Below are 20,429 nucleotides of genomic sequence, written 5' to 3' on the forward strand. Positions count from 1 at the left end.
ATGACATACTATACTATGACTTTTTTGTCTCATTTTCGACGACATACTATACTATGACTTTTTTGACTCATTTTGGACGACATACTATACTATGACTTTTTTGACAGATTTTGGGCGACATACTATACTATGACTTTTTTGACTCATTTTGGACGACATACTATACTATGACTTTTTTGTCTCATTTTGGACGACATACTATACTATGACTTTTTTGACAGATTTTGGACCACATACTATACTATGACTTTTTTGACTCATTTTGGACGACATACTATACTATGACTTTTTTGACAGATTTTGGACGACATACTATCCTATGACTTTTTGTCTCATTTTGGATGACATACTATACTATGACTTTTTCTGTCTCATTTTGGACGACATACTATACTATGACTTTTTTGTGTCATTTTGGACGACATACTATACTATGACTTTTCTGACAGATTTTGGGCGACATACTATACTATGACTTTTTTGACTCATTTTGGACGACATACTGTACTATGACTTTTTTGACTCATTTTGGACGACATACTAAACTATGACTTTTTTGACTCATTTTGGACGACATACTATACTATGACTTTTTTGACCGATTTTAGACGACATGGGGCTAAACTGTCTCAGGTGAGAATTTAGCTCACTTGGTAGAGCTGCAGCCCTATGTTGAGTTTATAATCATCATTGTAGGTGACCCAGGTTCGAATCCCACATTAGACGGTGCTTTGCGACATTCCCCATTTCCTGTCTCCCTGCACGTTACTATCAATTAAAAGCCCCAAAAATGTACTTAAAAAAAAATCTCGACGTCATACTAAACTATGAAATATTGGACGACATACTATACTATGACTTTTTTGACTTATTTTGGACGACATACTATACTATGACTTTTTGTCTCATTTTGGACCACATACTATACTATGACTTTTTTGACAGATTTTGGACGACATACTATACTATGACTTTTTTGTCTCATTTTGGACGACATACTATACTATGACTTTTTTGTCTCATTTTGGACGACATACTATACTATGACTTTTTACTCATTTTGGACGACATACTATACCATGACATTTTTGACAGATTTTGGACGACATACTATACTATGACATTTTTGGACGACATACTATACTATGACTTTTTTGTCTCATTTTGGACGACATACTATACTATGACTTTTTTGACCGATTTTAGACGACATGGGGCTAAACTGTCTCAGGTGAGAATTTAGCTCACTTGGTAGAGCTGCAGCCCTATGTTGAGTTTATAATCATCATTGTAGGTGACCCAGGTTCGAATCCCACATTAGACGGTGCTTTGCGACATTCCCCATTTCCTGTCTCCCTGCACGTTACTATCAATTAAAAGCCCCAAAAATGTACTTAAAAAAAAATCTCGACGTCATACTAAACTATGAAATATTGGACCACATACTAAACTATGACTTTTTTGTCAAATTTTGGACGACATACTATACTATGACATTTCGAGTGATTTTGGACGACATACTTTACTATGACGTTTTTGAGCGATTTTGGACGACATACTTTACTATGACTTTTTTGAGTGATTTTGGACGACATACTATACAATGACTTTTTTGAGTGATTTTGGACGACACACTAATCTATGACATTTTTGTCAAATTTTGGACGACATACTAAACCATGACGTTTTTGAGCGATTTTTGGCCAACATACTAAACTGTGACATTTTTGTCAAGTTTTGGATGACATACTATGACTTTTTTGTCAAATTTTGGACGACATACTATACTATGACATTTCGAGTGATTTTGGACGACATACTTTACTATGACGTTTTTGAGCGATTTTGGACGACATACTTTACTATGACGTTTTTGAGCGATTTTGTACGACATGCTAAACTATGACATTTTTGTCAAATTTTTGACAACATACTAAACTATGACATTTTTGACAGATTTTTTTTGTCATCCAAAATTTGACAAAAATGTCATGGTTTGACAGTTTTGAGAAAACCCCCACACATCCTATATCAAAACCTAAGTGTTTGAGCAACCATGGCGATAAAAATTGCAAAAAACTGCAAATAATTTTCACATACACATGAATGGGAGACGATCGACGAAATGATCACAACCCAGCCCAGTATGGATCCTAACAGCTCATGGCTACGTTTACATGATGAGGGTCTGAACAGAAGACGCAAAAGTGGCTTCGCATCTTCACTTTTTATTCCGTGTTTAGACGAGCGTTTTCGGAAGGAAATCTGCATGCATACGTTGAGGCAAAAGTGTGTGGAATTCGTTTATGCCAGGCGGCTGGGTGGCGCTGTGATACACTATCACACAACACCGCCATGTATGAGCACATGTGCAGAATCTGCCTTCCTCTCTGCGTAAAGCAAAACTTTCAAAATTTCGCTGCGGAATTTTCTAGTTTTATTTTTTTTTGGAGGAATTCCTTGCCCATAACTATTCTGATGGAGGGATCAAAGAAAGCCACAATCTTAATGTTACTCCACACCTGCTGATCCCCTGATACATAAAAGAAAAAAGGTATCTGTTTAAATATAGCTTGCTGCTCAGACACTGGCGAGCAAATGTAATAACGTGAGCACATAAACAGTTTATGAGTGCTTTTAAGGGCAAATAAGAATAATAGCTTGAGGTCACACGCTGCACAGGCGACCCCGGGAGCCACTATTTAACCAGCAGGACTTCAATTAAACAGCAATTTAACAACTTAATGTACATTTTTACATTCAAAAGACAAAAAGCTTAATGTCCTGCCCTCATAACATTAATATTGATGAAAGCATAAATACTGTCAAATGAAATACAGGATGTAGAAAATTTGAATGTAAATTTAATCTCAGTAGAGTAGATGATACAAGGAAACACTATTGTGAAACCACCAATGATGCTGTACTTTAAAGCTGCAGCATTTGTAGTACTTACACATGCTCACTTACATACACGGGGATGACGACCCTAACATAACATTTGGTATTCCATATTGAACACATAGGTTGAAGCTGAGGTTAATGTCATTAGTGTTGCAGGTATTTTGTCATAAATCTAAGGACTGAATATATTAAAGTGGTGGTGTAATGAGAGGATGTCGCCGCAATTCATCATTACATCACCATGGATATCTACATCAATTCATGGCAAATCATTCAATAGTCGCAGGTGATAAATCGGTTTGGACCAAGGTGGCGGGGAATATGCTCGGCTGCTAATGAGGCTGCAAAGATTTTTTATTACAACATTGAGTGCCATTGGTGCCATTGCTTAAAACAGACAAGTATTTCAACCCAAATCTGACACAAAGTGGGTGGTTTACAAAACAGAGACACCTGTGTGAGTACAGTCTGTCAATAAACAGATATATGTTCTTTTATATATATATATATATATATAGAATATCACAGCTAAGTGTAATATAAACAGCTGCATTATAATCCTGTCTTAAAGACACACCTTAGTCGGCTCTGTTCCAGTCTAATCAGATATTGGTGTTAGGTCTGTTTCTGTGATGAGTTGGAGACTTGGTTCACTGCAGGTGTTTCAATCAGTTGTGAGATGGCACAACATCAGTGGTGCTATCGCACAGGTCTTGCTGGGAACAACCAAGTGAACAGCAAGGGTGCTACCAAATGCAGATCATGTCTCCTCTGCTGCTGTGCCAGCCTTGGCTGGGCCCATCAAGAGTGGGACACACATTAAATATTAACTTAATTGGTCCCAGCAGAGTCCTGCCAACATACGGCAAGCATCAGACAGAAATGTCACTGTTTCCCCAGAGCCCCCACACACTTAGGATCAAAGACAATAACATTGGTTCTAATCTGCTGTAATTGGGAGATAAGAGCCTGCATGGTACGGCATACATGCATGTGTGTTTGTGGGAGTGTGGATCTGTCAGTTATGCTGATGGAGACTTGTCAGTGCAGACTGACAGCCAGTGATGGGACTGGAGAGAAAACCTCCAGTTCTTCCTGCCGCTGAACAGTCAACAGAAAAGCGACAGAAATGCCTTTACTGTTTGTGTCTTTCATGTCCCATCAAATGTGCCACCTGTTTAGAGCATAGCATGTTGACTTCTTGTCTCAAAAGGAGGTGCAGTGGCTCAGAAGCCTGCAAGTACAGTCATAGAATTCTCATGTGCTGTAGGTGTACTCTAGACAAGCATACAACTGCGGCTGTCTACTCTACCGTACCACCTACTGGTTCTCCACCACTGTTATACACAACAATTAACTCTAATGGTAGCCATAGTGAAAGTCTAATCATAAATGGTGCATTTTAAAGATAGTGATTAGTGATTAGACTGAACCTCTCCAGGGAAGTTTAATCTCCACTCAAAGTGGTTAATGTACTTGCTAAATGAACTGTTCCCTCCATAATAGCACCGAGAGCAGTGTGAAGTCAAGATTACTAAACAGTTTGGGTCATGTTCTAAATCACTCACTAAAAACTACAGAGCCCCGGAGACACCGTGGCTTACCACAGGACCTGGTTGTGTGAGAGATGGGGAGCTAATGCACTCAAGGGCGTCAAGGGAGCCGCAGAGTATGGCAGCACTAGTGCTGGAGTCAACAAGCTCAGATGTCCTTTTCCTGACTAAGAGAGCAAGAGAATGGCAGAACAAGAGGTAGCCAGAGGCAGATGGACAGAGAGAGGAAGAGGTTTTATGCACCAACAGCCTTCCCGCATCCAACGCAGGACACACAAGGTCAGCAACAGTCACGCTGCAGCAAAACATCACCGGGTCACCTGATAATCTGTATGTATGAAGACAGTCCTATTTGCTTTGATAGCAAGTAAACAAAATTCCCGCTGTACGGTCGTTATTTTATGTATGCCTCATTTTCGCATTTAGACCTACATAAGCACACAGTTTAAATGTCAGCCAGCAATTTTTCCTGAACACTGCTGCAATCATGTACTCACTGTCAGAAACAGAGAGATAGCAGCAGAGGCAGCACCGAGCCACGGGAAGATAGATGTAAGCCAGGAGGTCGTGATGATTCCCATCCCGCTGCTGGAGCCTGTGCACAGTTCTCATCTCATCTTCAACTCCCAGAATGGGTGAGTGCTAATTTCAGCCCATTGTTTATGGCCTACAGCTATCCATAGATTGTGCCGGTGGCAACCTCCTGCACAAGGAGGTCAGCTTTTACAGCTGGCAAAAGTGGACTTGAGTGGGAAGTGGCCCTTGTGGCTGTAGGTGGTGTCAGATGAAGAGGAACAGCTTAGAGTGAGAAAGGGAGGTGTGGAGCGAAAGAGAGCGCGCACAGGGGTTGCTGGGAAAAGATTGGGACAGGCTCTCCTTTTAATTTACTAATTAACCATGCAAATGAAATCTTAACAGGCTACTCAGAGGCAGTCCTCGGGGGAGGGAGGAAGGCATTAGCGCTTGATTATACTTTGTCCGTGCGGAGAGCAAAAAAGAGAAGAGAAATATGCTGTTGAACAAAGTGATGGGAAAGTTGCGGGGCCCACGGCAGCAGAGCAGAAGCACGATCAGCATGAGAGGAACGGAACATTTTTGTTGGAATAAGAGCACGCACATGAACACAGATTGTATGGTGTACCATGACTAACCTGAACATATGGATTGTTTCAGTAGAGACTAGAAGGGAACATCAGCTTCACACATCGCACATTCTTGAAGTGCACATGGTGTAATCAAGCCTGCAGTACTGTTCAATTTAGCATGCCTTTCGCCTCACTCCTACACGTCTGCACAGCTTCTACTAACCTTTCAGTGTGGCAGACAATACCGTCACATAAAATAGTTTACCCATCACTCAGTCACTGTGAAACTGCTTGATCTGTGCAGACTCAGAGGCCGAGAAACTGCCAGACAAAACAAAACAATGGGCAGCACTACATTTGTCACAATCTACCTTGAAGACGTCATGCGTGTCATCCATGCAGTACACCCTGATGTTGTACTCCAGCGTGGAGCAGTACGCGTCGGAGAAGAGCACCAGCCTCAGGCGTTTGGCAGCACCCATGTGCAGGGATTCTCCCACCACGGCAAAGGTGCCCAGCTGCTCGGAGAACAGTCGGCACGTCTCGGCCTCGAGCTGGCAGTGATAGGGCTCAGCCACAAGCTCCTCCCCCATAAGCAGGACATCCTGGAGGCAAGGTAGAGGAAGATAAAAATATATAAAACAGGGTATGGATGGAAGGTCAAGCATCTGCTATATGAAGTTGGGAAGGGTAAAGTGTTTGTCTGGCTGTTTGAAAACTGTGGGGTCATACTTTAATTTCCATGTCTACCTGAAGTCCACCAGTATATGCACATCTGTGGTCACAGGAAAATCGCAGCTACTGGAATGAAATATGAGACTCAGTATGCTACCACTACTACTACAGTAGACTGACACGGACCCGTGTTTATGCATGAACGCAGCGTGGGGCCTTCATGCACATGCAGAGACGCGCAGTGGTTCTCCGCTGACTCTGCCCTAAAAGGGTTGAATATTTTGGTTCCAAACTCGATTTCTCCTGCTGTGTCACAAAGTCACATCTAAGCTAAAGGTCTTGAAGGTAATGTTACATGTGTCTGTGTAACACTTTATACCAGAAAAAAAAAAAAAAAAGAATACTTTGTTCTTGCTTCAAATTCCCTCTTCACTCCAGTGTGCTTACTCCGTACTGACATAAAGACACAGGTCCTATAGAACACCGTCAATTTACTAAATAATGCATGAACGAGGTGCTCAATAGACATGAAAGGAGATGCGAATAGATTCCCGGCAAGAATAGATGGTTCTGGAGAAATAAAAAGAGTGTGGAGCTGCAGTAAATATTGGATTATTGGGATTTCCAGAAATGCCCGTCATCCTTTGAGATTTGTTAAGAAAGGTGAGAGAAACGTGCCAATTCATCCGCACAACAACATTGCTGTTTGATGATGAGGAGCGTAACAGGCAGCACCAATTAACTAAGAGGGTTATTTACCACGGATAAAGCAGGGACGGATTTAAATGTTGTGTCTTTCTTTGTTAAAGAACCAGATTTATCATGAAAAAAAGACAGACTTGTGAAAAGAACTCACACCATCACAGTACATGATAGAACAGTTTTATGAGATAAGCCCACCAGTCTCTGAGCTTATTTAATGGGGACAAATTGGACCCGTGGTGACAACATTTTCTCTAAAATCCCATCATGCCAGTTGACTGACTCTTCCCATTAGCCAGTGGAGCTGAAGAAAGCATCCTGCCTGCCAAATGCCCAGCTAGCCCCTCCAGGATCGATTTAACCAGACACCAACTGCATCAATAGAATTAGTATTGACACAATTAATTTGCTATGCAACCACAATCGAGTCTAACTTTTTTATCTTCTTAATATTTCTTCAAAGTCATGCGGAGAGTGAGGTGGCTCGGTTACCACGGCGTGTGCTCACTCGGCAAGCAATTCATCTGCTTCTACAAGTGGTTTTGCACAATTTCGTCATGCACTGTTCTTCTATTTTACGCCATACTTCTCAATTCTCTATGTTCCTTCCTTTACATCTACATTACTTGCTTGTCTACTTTGCTCTTTTATCCACCTGGCCATACATGCAGTCGGAGCACTGGGCTATATTTGGTCCAGCTGATGATTAAAAGTGCAGATCTAACCTCTGCCTCAGACAGGCCAATCCATCCCACAGACACCCCACTGCCACCACACACGGGAAGGCTGAATAATTTATGCACAATATTGAACATGAGAAAAGACCTACTAACACTCTAAAGCCCATCAGTCCCCGGCCCAATCACTCTGGATTGTTGAGATGAATATATTGCCTCAAACAATCGTCACTGACATCTGGCAGCTCTGGTTAGTTTCAAATTTCATGAACAGAAAACAAAATGGGAATGGAACTCTGTAATTGGAAGTACTGGTCACAACTGGTCAAGGAGCACACAGAAAGGCTCTTTGAGGATCAGTAATTTGCTTAGAGAATTTCTGTTTTGAGAAACATGTTGCCTAGCAACAGAAGCCGCAGAGAGCCGGTGCTTCCAGGCTTTTGTTCCAACTCAATGAGAAAACACCTGATGGTCAATATAATTTAAACCCTATGGAGCAGATGAATGCTGGGCTGTGACAAGGCATTGAATGCTTTTAGTGCAGGTGTGGTGTTGAGTCGCTGCTGAGGAAGTTTTTGAGAAAAGATCTCACAGAGAGAAGTAAAGACTCGAACAAATTCACTGAGAGGCGACTATATTTTTTATACAGAGGATTTGTGGTGGAGTTCTAGTGCCTTCTCACCTCCCATGCGCCCTCGTAGTTCTGCTTCTTCAGGCGCACAGCCCAGTTATCGAGGCACGCATCGGAGCAGTGGTCCATGCTGAGGATAACCGGTCGGCTCAGGACCACTCCTGGGGGGCCACAGCTCACAACGGGGCTAAGCAGGGTCTGGCAGCCAGCCAATGGTAACCTACACCCGGGTGGGAAGAGAGAGACAGGGGAAGAGATGAAGATGAGGAGCTTTTGCTCATTTATTAGTGAGAATGTTCTGTTCTTTTGTAAGCTCAAACTGATGTTGCAAACGATCAAGCAGCTGCAACAGACAATGACGAGAGCCTGCTGGACTCTCTGGACCGCGTTGTGAGCGAGTGAGTAATAACACACCATCACAGCACACTACAATGACTGTGCCTTCAGAGACGGAGAGCAGCAAGCCAGATAAACAGTGTTCTCCAAACAATTCATTCAACTTAAATAGTACACATCCTGGTAAAAGGCGATGTTATTTATTTACATCCCTCCTCCACAGCACAGACTCTAAAGCCTTTCCTAATGGAACAGTAGAGCATCAAAACAAACAGCCTAGTGGCATCCAGGGAAGAATGCCAGTTAGGCAGTGTTAAAGAGACCCACCTTAAATCTTCCTTCCTCTGAACAGTGAGATAAATCTCATAGATCTTTCCTCTGGGGATGGCCTCGGGAGGAATGAGCAGACTGATTCCTAATGCAAATAACAACAAAGCGAGAGAAGGGGTTAGTGAGGAGGAGTAAGGGGACAGGCTCATTTGTTCTGACTGAACAACAGTGTTGTCTTCCCACAAAGGAAGCTGGCCCTCTCAACAAAACTGTCTGGCTGCAAAAACCAAAAAAAAAACAAATCTATTCTGAAGGTCAGATGCAGTCGCCGCAAGGTGCAGTAGATGCAAATCTCTGCACCGGCAGCCAAGGCTGCACACGTCCCCACAGTCCACAATTAGCTGAGACAAAAGCGCACGCTGCATCGCAGTTTAAATGTCCTCCGTCTGCCACCACGTAGATAATTGAGACCATGGAACAGACTACTCCAGGAAAATTGCTCCTTCCCAGGAGAGTGTCGGAATGCACCTTGGAGGAAAGAGAGCCATTGAAGTACTTTGAGTGTTGTGGCATTTATGTTGTGATGCCAAATAAGCCACTTAGAACCCTATTTAAAGTGTAGCGCAAACAGTGAGTATGAGGCACCCTCATAACAGTCTGTGGATTGTAAACCGGATCTGTTTATCATGAAACATCTGTTTGAATAAGGCAAAGGAGCCTGAACGCTTAAAAGACTTGTCTGCATCTATAAACCACGTCTTCCGTGTACCTGACAACGTGCTAAATGACAGTAGGCCATATATCTTTCTGGAGTGGATGCATGCAGGAGCTGATTTTTTTATTTCACTCCGTGCCCCAAAGAGGTAGGTAGATGTCAATGGGTGGTAAAGTCAACATAGCTTTGAGTTCATCTGTGCATGAAATATAGTTCGGCGAGCAGAAGAAAAAACAGAGAAATGAGAGAGCTAAAGAAAGGTACAAAGACAAAACAAACTTTTCTCCCACATGACAGTGGTTCAGTGGCACTGTCTTGGGCTAATCTGGACAGCCCACAAGGAGCTAAGTGAAAACACTGTCCTCCAGTGTAGTAACACTGTACTCAGCTAATGTGAAGAGGGGAAGTGAAACAGTGGACTAATGATGGTGGGCTTTTTTATCCTGTGTGTGTATCTGTCCCTGTATTCGCTCTGTCTGAGACGCAGGCAGGCACACACAAATTTATAGGAACCTATTTCTAAATTAGTTCTTTCAAAAGTTTCTCCAGTTCAGTCTTTCCTGGTTCCAACTGGGTCGTTCCATTCTTTTATCGCATGCATATATACTGGGTGATGTATGGTAATGCCGAGCTGAGGCTGAATTTGAGGTGCTTAAGTGGAAGGTCTGTCTTGCTACAGTTTTACAGCTAAAAAGACAAAGGATATTATTTTTATTGAGGGAAATTAAAAGTTTTTACTCTGTGTATTGCAAACAACACTTTTTCTTTATTCTCCCTTTTGTCAGCTTTATATATGAGTGAAATCAAATCATTGTCCCCATGGCAAAAATCTGTCTAGTGCTACAGTGGCTACAGGACAATGCACACATGACAAGTTCTACAGACAAGGCCACAAATCATAGGATATAAATAGGAAAAAAAAGAAATGAATAAAAAGACGATATTGCATCTAAATGTTCAAAAATAAAAAAAAATGTTCTATTGTACAACAAACAGTTGTGTAAATGAATTATCTTAGCCTGTGCACGTTTTGCCACATGCCCTCTAAATTTGTCTTTCCTGCCGCCTCAGAATCCGCCGTGTGCACAAAATATTTATCATACGGAAGACAAGACACTCAAGAGACATCACGGTAAAAGCAATAAAAAGGGCAAAAGTTCAGGTTTAGAAAACAACCGAGGTAACATCAAAGATGCATACTGTGAAAGGGCACTCTTTCTTACAAAATGATTTCAAAAGACCAATCTTTAATTGACCGTCTTTATGTCTCCGTCTGTGCTCTTAGCACAAAGCTAGTACTCGTGGAGATCAGCTACAAATTTAACCAGCTCTATCATGAGCAGTGGGACTAATTGGAGTCATTTGTTTTTGGTTGTAGTTAGTTTATTCTTACTCTCTGTGCTGTGCTGCATAGATGTAACTTACTGACAAAAGTATTCTGCCTTTTTGTATAATTTAATTATGGGATGATTCACTTTGTACATATACAAGCGACTGATTCACACATAATCTGCCCGAATCATAAGAGCTTTGGACACTGTTGCGATCTCGTCTTTGCTTCTTATAAACAGCCAGAAAAACAGCCAGTGCACAGAGCTGTTAAGTACGAAGCCTTGACACACATTAACGTGTGCTAACCAGGTACAAAACTATTAGGAAACCCACATGCACCAGATTTAAAGGCTGAATGGTCTGGGTCGGTTTCAACGAGACCGTGAGATGTTTATGGCATTCAGCTGTTACTGATAAATCGTCCTTGTTAATGTCCAGTCAGGAGCATTAAAACAGGTGTAATAAAGTTCTTTTTTTATGTTGGAGCAATGACAAGAGTATGAAATGTGCCGTACAAATAAAACAGACTTGTTGTTGTAACAACTAATTCAGCCACAGATGTTAATGTTTAGATGCAACTCATCTTATTAAAGTATAACGGCAAACAGAACATCTAACAGAGGATTACTGAAATCTCTTTGTCCTTACAAAACACAGACATGCCGACTAATGCCATGTCTACAGGAAAAAAAACCCCACATAAAAACACGGCATTAAATTGTCCAACCTTAATATCATAAAAGTCTTTATTTACTGTCTTCTTGATGTAAGACTTTTAATAAATCACATTAACAAAATACAGTAGGATGTAGTAAAACGGTCCTTTTAGTCCTGGTCTGTTTCATGTTCTCCTTATTACAAATGAACACGCTGTAAATCACTGACTGGCATTGGTTGCACTTTTCTGGACCGTCATCCACCAGCATCATTAGCACTTCATGGACTGACACCACAAGTTGCCCTTTAGTGCACCTCATGTTTCCCTGGGCATCATTATTTGAAAGTAGACCTCATATGTCAAACACCAGCCAGATGATTTCTGTACCGTTATATAGCACCGTATATATATTGTTGTGAGGGTTACTGTGTGACCCCTCTAATTAGCAGATGATGCAGAATATATCTGACCATGGGCAGCAGATGATCTTGTGCATCTTTTACCGAGTGTACATTACTTCTACGTCCGTGCTGGTTGTGACGGTCGGCGGATTTAGTTAATGCTGAGGTCAGACCAAAGACAGCAGGACCAAACATGTGTAGAAGAGAAAAACATATATTGTCTTTTATTACTGATGTGCTTCATGGTCATAGAAGAATCTATAACTGAGCCACATGATTTTGCTCATTGTACATAGAGAATACTGTGATTGTGTATGTATAAAAAAGGTTATTCCCTTATATAATAATGAAAAAGAAAAAAAAGGTATTGAATATCATCAACACACAAAACATTGTATTTTCCTGTCCTTGCTGAATACATTATTATTATTATCAGAGAAATGTATGCAACCTTTTAATCTAATGGCATCAAGAAAAATACTTATGTTGATATATACATAAAATATGTTGGTGACAAGCTGCATCTGTTGATGAGTTACACGCCTCGAAAAATATCTCAGATGATGGTCGAGCATGCCGCTGGAAAAAGGGTTACCCAGAGTTAAATCATTATGCAGACAAACTATAAGTGGAGATCATTTAGTTCTTTGCCTACTTTGCCCGGCAGTGCAGGTCCAGCTCGTGTGATTCCAGAGATACTTAACAGAATAGAATGTAAAAATGAAGCCCTGCTGGAAAAGTCACTGGAGATGGTTGACATCTCTGTTCATGAGTCATCAACACACGTCTCGTTATGGGTGTCTTGAGGCTACTATTATTATTATCAAACATATCACCACCATTATTATTATGCTGTAATTAAAGTTGATATCAGTATAATATTTTTTTATCAACAATCTCTGCTGCTGCTTATATAAATGACATCACTGAACTGTCCTGGTCTCTTTCTTCTGTCTCTACCTCATGTCCCTCTTGTCCTTTGTGTCCCCCACCTCTCCTCTGTCCCCCATTTTTCCTTTCACCCCAACCAGTCCAGGCAGATGCTCATTGTGTAAATTGTTGGGTTTCTCTGCTCCATGACGTTGTCTGTGTATAGTGCCTTGAGATAATGCATGTCATGATTTGGCTATAAAATAAAACTGAATTGAATTGATTTGATTTGATTTCGGTTTTAAGGACACAATTCGATTCTCGATCTTTCCTCCTCTTTTAGCGCAGATGGGTCTACCATTTTTAGACTTAGGATGATTGGTTTTATGTTATGGTAATTTTGAATTCCCACTTCAATAGTCTACACAGTGTCAAGACTGATATAATGTCCATCATTTGTTTGCAATGTACCACACACTAAGGCCTCATATTTTTATTTTTTAAATAATTTATTAACAATACGAGTCTATAGTGCTCGTTATCGCTTTAGCACGAGTTAGATTTTGAGTTGAAAGTTTTGCTCTAAATGAGGACAGAAGCTTTGCGTTGGTTGGAGGAGTTACCGTATAGTCGTGCTACGACGGCTATAACCACAACACCGTGTTTTTCCCCCTCTGTCACGCCTGCAGGACGTCACACTGGGAGCGCAGTTGAATCCTGAATTCCACCTTTGCTTTCGAAGGTCGAGATGGTGATGTCGTTTCGATCAATATTCGATGCATAATCAAGATCGTGACACCCCTACGTCTCGTCATATCGTGGTACATGTCGCCAGGTGTCCATGGACGAGGACCAAGGATGTCCAAGGACACCACAGAGGAAGCTGCCATGCTAAAATAATACATGCATGAAGTTTGCCAAAGACACAAGGACATTCCACAATACCATTGAGGTTTGATTGTTTGGGAGGAGCATGTAGCACTTCATAATAATACGGCAATGCTTGCCAACATGAAAACATAATCCAGGCAATCAAGAAGGGAGAACCGTGGATCATAATTTGGAGTAGTTTGCTGCCTCTGGTGTCTGGACAGCTTTACTTCATCAAGGGGAAAATGAAAAACTAAGTTAACCCAGGTATTTTACAGGATATTGTCAGAGTTAGGGCGTCTGACAGCTGAAGCTCAGTGGAAGCTATGGCAGGACACAAATGGTAAACACTGAAGTGAGTGAAATGCACTTCGACTTCAAATAAAGAAAATCCTTTGTCTGGAGTGGCTCATACAGAAACCAGAACAAGAACAGCTGGTATGAAATCAGCACATAATCGGTCACACCACACATCATAAGAAGAGCTGAAAGGTCCAAATTCATCCTGAATGTTTGTCAGATTTGATCCACGGCTACTGGACGAGGTTGTTGTAGGTCATCACTGCCAAAGGAGTTTCGACCCGTTTTATATCCTCAGTGTGGAAATTTGACAGGAAAGTTTAGAATTGTGTGTTATCGCTGTTTGTTTGCACTTTGATGAAGATCAAATCACATTTTATGTGAGACGTTGTTATTAACGCAGAGAACCATGTGATTCCACAGGGGTAAAACACCTTTTCTTGATTAGCTCGTTTCTAAAACTGTTTTCTAAAAAACATGTTTCATTTTTTATAATTTGTTTTATCAAGCAATTAAATCAAAGACAGAAGAATGACAGAATCATACAACACCAGCAACAAAACAAAGCACAAACGGTCAAGGGCTAACAAAACAAGGGATTAAGTGACACGGTTAATCATTAATAATCATCACTAATAAAAACAATCATTAATAAAAATAAAAACATCAAAGTTATAAAATACCCAAATTAAATATGTAGAGACCAATGTTATTACAGATCATTGGTGGTCAATTCAACAGTTTAGTACAGGATGCTGTAAAGTACAGCCATGATGGGGGACGGCAAAAAGACATCCTTTAATCCATCCTGGATTAAATGTTTGAAGCTTTGATATTATATAGCAACTGAGATCACTGACATTGAATCAAGTTGGAAATAGGCTAAATTTCTCATACCCCCTGGTGGTTATTCAGTATATTCTTAATTCCGGGTCTATGATAGCAACATGACATCTTTTTTGTTCTTGAACAAAACAAGCGTAACTAAGCAACAGGTGAAAAATGAACCTACCCGTGCTGGGGATTGTCAGCCTCCCTCCCAGGAAGTTGAAGGTCCCATAGGAGGTGTTGGCCACATCACGGGGCAGAGTTTTGAAGTAACTCTGAGAGGACAGCCTGCTCACAAATTCAGCAGGGTCTGCGTTAAGCTTGCCATTGTGCAGAGTGTGTGAGCCGTTGGGGAGTGGGTCCAGCAGAGGCCCGTTGGTCATAGAAAACTTCCCAGTGGCATCGTGGCGAGAGCGCAGTGTGCCCTGGTAACTGGTGGTGGTGGTGGTGAGATCAGGCTGGATAGTGAGCAAGTGGGAATTCTCTGTTGGAATAATAAAAGAAATAAAACAGACAAAAGCAAATGTGTGAATCTCCATGAGTGGCAATCGGGGTGTGTGTGTGTGTGTGTGTGTTCATACATCATACATAGACAGACCTCACACTCTCTGAAGCTGTCGCAACAAACACAGAAAACTGAGGCAAACACAGAAAAAGACACATGGTGCAGGGAACAGAGCGCTCACACACTCTTGACAATACACAAACACAAATTCTACCCAAAGCCAGTCAATTCCCCTCCCTTTGCTCTCTCTCCAATTCTGCCAGTCTCTTTAGCAACCACACAATCAATTCCAAACACAACTCAGATACAGCTTAGCAGCCGGAATGCATAAAGGCTTTTTTCATGGTGAATCACAGGCGCTGCAGCCCAGTTCTCCATCTCAATCCAACTCAGACAGTTGTATTTCTATAACTCGCTGGTGAACCTAAGAGGCTCCACACAGGCAGTAAACAGAGTGGCTACATTTCCTGACAATGAGGCAGCGGCGAAACATAATGTATCAGGCAGCCAAATAAACAGCACGCACGCACAATTCATCTTGCCGAGAATACAAACCACTTTGAACACATTCACACTGTCTCCGCGACCACAAACAAACACAGGACCACTGGTACAAGTAGATGAGCGCCGCACGGTCATGGTGGGCAGATGGAGAGACCAACGAACACACAGAGGACGGTAGAACAAAGAATAGTGTCCTACTGCTGTGGGGGGGAGGCCTGCGTGGCCGCGGTGCCCACACACCTGGCTTGCTGGGCTTGATGCCCATGGGCTGGAAGCCAGTGGTGAGAATCGAGGAGTCGGCCACATCAGCATCCAGTCCCTCCTTCTTTCGCCGGTAAACCATCACCACCACGATGAGCAGGAGTGTCAGACACAGGGCCACCGCCACCATGCCAACGTAGAGCGCCACGTCTTCGGCTCCACTTACAGCTGCAATTAGAAGAATTAACATAAAAAACACAGAAAATGCATTTTTTGTGCTATGAGCAAACAGCAAATGTGAACTAACAAACTATGCTATTGTAGTGGAAAGTTGTTCTTTACTTAAAGCTGCAGAGTTTTTGGGTGATTTTTGTTGTTGATGTTATTATTATTCTGCCTCCGTTTTGTCATCATGAACAGAAACAATGTAGCATTATTTGTATGCCGCGTCAAGCAAGACTATCAGACCTGCCTGAGAGAGTGTTTGTAAATACAGCAGCAGTATTTACAGGTTTTTTCACTCGCAGTCTTGGGATGTCGCTGAGTGACATGACATCTAAAGATCTGTTAAACTGAGAAAAAGAGCGAATCGCGTGGAGCTGACAGACTTGAATCAGCATAGTGTGAACTCATTTGACAATGGTTTGAAGGCAAATGACATTTGTGATGGAAATTATAATTAAAAGTTATACAGGTTTTTTTTGTGCCTAAGTAATTTAATGAAAGTAATACTACTTTTACGTTTTAGTATTATTTCCACCTCTGGGAGGAAGAACCAAAGTTCACAGCAGGTTTCGTCAGCATTACCTCTCTTCATATGTGCACTGGATTATATCTTATGCCTGAATGTTCTTCCTCTGCTCTGCCTTTTTCTCTCTTTCTCTAAGTACTCAACACCCCCGTGAGAGACAGTGGTAAAAAAAGAAGAAGAAGGATTTGCTTATGAAAGTACAGTATGAAGATGGCAGCTAAGCCCAGACAAGCATCAATATGTGCATGCATTTGTGTGTATGTATGTGTGTGTTTGTTTTGCAGGAGAATGGGATTTGCACAGCTGTCTCCCTGTGCTTGGGAAATTTTGTACTGGAGGTGGAGGATGCTCCTGAGGCCTTTGTAGAGGCCCATTTTGCCAAGGAGCCATGGGGGCGTAGAGCTGTCAGCTAAACACAGCCGAGGAGGAGGATGTGTCGAACAGTGCGGCTTTGAGGGACGGACAACAACGACAAAGGTTGAAGTGCTGCGAAGGCTGCCATGTGGCAAGGTGACAACAGAAGTATGAGGACAGAAGCAGGAAGAGTATACAGGAAATGTGGACAAAGAAAAATGTAATCGATGAATAGGGAAACAGCACGTGATCTGCATTTCAGCAATAAGCAAGCATCAAAAAGTTTGTATCAAAATAACCTGATTATCATTAGACACGGCACATTTTGATGAATATCTCCAGTGTGTCATTATGTTTTTTTCCACCCCCGTGTAATCAGACTACTTGACAGGAACCATGCTCAACCTTGGAATTGACAAGTTTTAATTGGTGTTATAAATCTGTGACATGAGAGTGGCACAATTAAATTAGCGGAGTGCTATCAGTCATATTTCAGCAAGAAGATAGAACATAGCCAAACATGTCTTTGTTTCTTTCCTTGTTTGTTTCTTTGTTTCTTTGTTTCTTTTCTCACTTTGTCCTTGCTTTTTATTTTTTTGCTTTGAAAAATCAATTTCCCCGGACAAAGCTGCTTGACATACCCAAGTATTTAAGACAAATGCCAGAATCCATTTCATGGCTGATTATCTCAGTACAATCTGAAACTTTAAGTAGCGGGATTATATGCAGCCGAGCTCCATGGCGGTCCTTCTTAATGCTATGGATTTCTTGACATGTAATCAATAGTGAGTGACTGGCTGAAGATAAACACAGGCGTGTCTGTGTTGTTTTGTGATATTACACAGCACATCTGCACAGAACATAGATGAAAACTCTTCTAACATAATATCCATTCTTCCACTGCTCAACTTGTCGACTGAGCTGGCGATGTCTCTCTCCTCCGACTCGCCTCCCTCTCTTTCTTTCCTCAGGGAAGTGTAGCGGTGAGTAATTGTAAGCAGCCAGGCTAAGCCTTACACCTTTTACAATGAGCTCCAAAAAAGGGGAAGAGACTATGGCTGAGTCTCTCATTAAACTTCCCAAATCCAATTGTCTTGGTGAGTCAAAGGCCAGACGCAGCTGCTAGCACTGCAGTCTACTGAGAGATGTCTGGTCTGACTAAAGAGAAAGCAACACTCGTCTGTGAGGAGACAGGATAACTGGCTTCTGTTGATTGGATAAACATAGCTTTAGATTGACCAGTTGGTGTTTACTTTCTAAGGGCAAACCAAAGGCATATAGCCAGCCCCAGATGCAAAGATCAAATATCTTGACTCTTTGTTATCCTTAGGCATGTACCATTCTTGAACCGAGACAATGAAGTCAGTCAATCAGACAACTCTGTTTCTCTCTCGCTCTCTCCCTCCACTTCTGTTTTTAATCTCTAGTGGCTTATCGGGCAATCAGTGAGGGAAGTTTTATCTGACCCACCATGTGTCATAGCGAAACAATCCTGATGTGCATTGCAATCCTGGTCTCAGCTCCTCCTGGCCCTGGTTATTGATCTCCACGATGCCAGCCAATAATTGAAAGGACATCCATCACACTTTAATTGACATAACTAATCGGGTTTTATAATTGGATGGGCTTTGGACTTTGGTCCTTTTTGTAAAGTGTCCTCTCTCTTTCTCCTCTTCTCCACATTATTCTCCCTCTCTCTCTCTCTCCCTCTCTCTCTCTCTTTCAGCCGTCAGTCCATCATTCATTTCCATGTGACATAATTGCTGGCTAAGAACTTTTGATTCTCTTTGTGTGTGACCTCTCTGTATGATTGACACCTGCCTGTGGACAGTGTGTAAATGTCAGAGTTGACCCCAGGCAAGTGTCTGTTTGTTCGCTTCTTCCTGAGCCTTCACTTCTCCTTCTCCTCACACTCGCTCTGGGGTTGGCTGGTTAGGGATCAGTTTCTGACTTGAGACGGCCCATTTTGGACTTATAATTTATCTCCTCCGAGGCAATGTACCGAGCTCCTGCTGAATTTTGGACTCTTGCAGCATTGACAGTCAGCACAATGTCTGCACCTGATAGTCCTCAACTCATTCTACCTGCTTCGTTTTCTCTCTCTCTCTCTCTCTCTCTCTCCTGCATTGATAAATAAAAGCTTTGCAGCCTCCTGCCCCTCTTCCCTGGGCATTTATCAAGAGACCTGAACATATATTTCATCCCATGGCCAATCCTCCAGTCACTTGCCTGAAGATGAATAACAGTGAAGTTCTTAAGGTCAGGGAAATATGGCTACTAAAACTCTCAAAGTGAGCGTGACCATTACTATCTCCACAATACAGTTGTCCCATCCTTCAGCGCCGCCGGGTGAAATATGGCCCAAAATAAGTGTTGAGCCGTTTTTCACGCAGGCTGTGACCTCACTCTGACAAACAAACCCATGACGAAAACATCAGCTGCTTTGCCACCAGATTAGCCTCCAAATTCAAAAGCAGACTGAAGACAGATTAATAGTTTTATAAGGCTTTGCATAATCATATGTGACACCCCCAAAATGGGATGCTGTTGCAAATTAAGTTAATTACCTTCATTACTCACATTAAGTCAGCTAATTGTGGTTATTTTGGCCTAATTTCCTGTGCCTGAGAATACAAGCACTGTTTTTTTTTTTTGTTTTTTTTTCTCACTCTCCTTTCTGTGCCCTCGAACACCTGTCTGGCATTTTGGCTGTGGCGTGCTGCCAGCATATTTATTATTTCCATGCATAGATTTGCATTACTCCATCTTGGTCTCCACTTGTTTACTTTATGAAAATGATCCTGCCTGGGCCCGATCTGTTTATTTTAGAGCTGCAGCACAGAGCACGGTGCGGCACATTGATTCTCACACATACGATACCTAAAACAATAACCTCATCCAAAGTGTGCCATTTCGGTTCTAATGAGGGCGATTACAGATGTTTGTGAGGAGCTCGTGAGAGGATGTTTTGTTGCAGAGTAACTACAGCTTACTCTGCAGTTGCATTGCTCGATTACACTGGAGGAGAAGGCCGCCTTTTGTTTCGGGGGGGGGGGGGGTGTTTTCTATCTCAGCTAATAGCCTGCAGACATGGTTGAAGTATGAGAGTTGCTGACAAGCCAAAACCATCTTGCTATTTTGCTTATTATAATACTTCACATAGCAATTGTCTATGGAAACACATCTGCTGGGAACAGATTGGGACAGGCATTCTTCAGAGACTTGTGCCTCGCTCCGTGCTGTCAGTGTAAATACTGAGTGACGCACATGTGCATGCGTGTGTGTGTGTGTGTGTGTGTGTGTGTGT

At 41.9% G+C, this 20,429-nt stretch overlaps 1 protein-coding gene across 4 annotated transcripts in view; it reads right to left on the reverse strand.

Moving 5' to 3' along the window:
- Positions 1-20,429, reverse strand: part of unc5a (unc-5 netrin receptor A) — a 135,959-nt gene that overhangs the window by 16,788 nt on the left and 98,742 nt on the right. For 2 of the 4 annotated variants that reach the window (XM_058649816.1, XM_058649818.1), the window contains 5 exons: positions 16,015-16,245; positions 14,992-15,291; positions 8,891-8,978; positions 8,279-8,447; positions 5,914-6,147 (listed from right to left, as the gene is read on the reverse strand). In XM_058649816.1, the coding sequence (XP_058505799.1) occupies positions 5,914-6,147; positions 8,279-8,447; positions 8,891-8,978; positions 14,992-15,291; positions 16,015-16,245 (1,022 nt within the window). The remainder of the gene's footprint in view (positions 1-5,913; positions 6,148-8,278; positions 8,448-8,890; positions 8,979-14,991; positions 15,292-16,014; positions 16,246-20,429) is intronic. The other 2 variants (XM_058649817.1, XM_058649819.1) reach the window with 1 other exon arrangement.

The sequence above is a fragment of the Solea solea genome, chromosome 14, assembly GCF_958295425.1.
Source record: "Solea solea chromosome 14, fSolSol10.1, whole genome shotgun sequence".
Lineage (NCBI taxonomy): Eukaryota > Metazoa > Chordata > Actinopteri > Pleuronectiformes > Soleidae > Solea > Solea solea.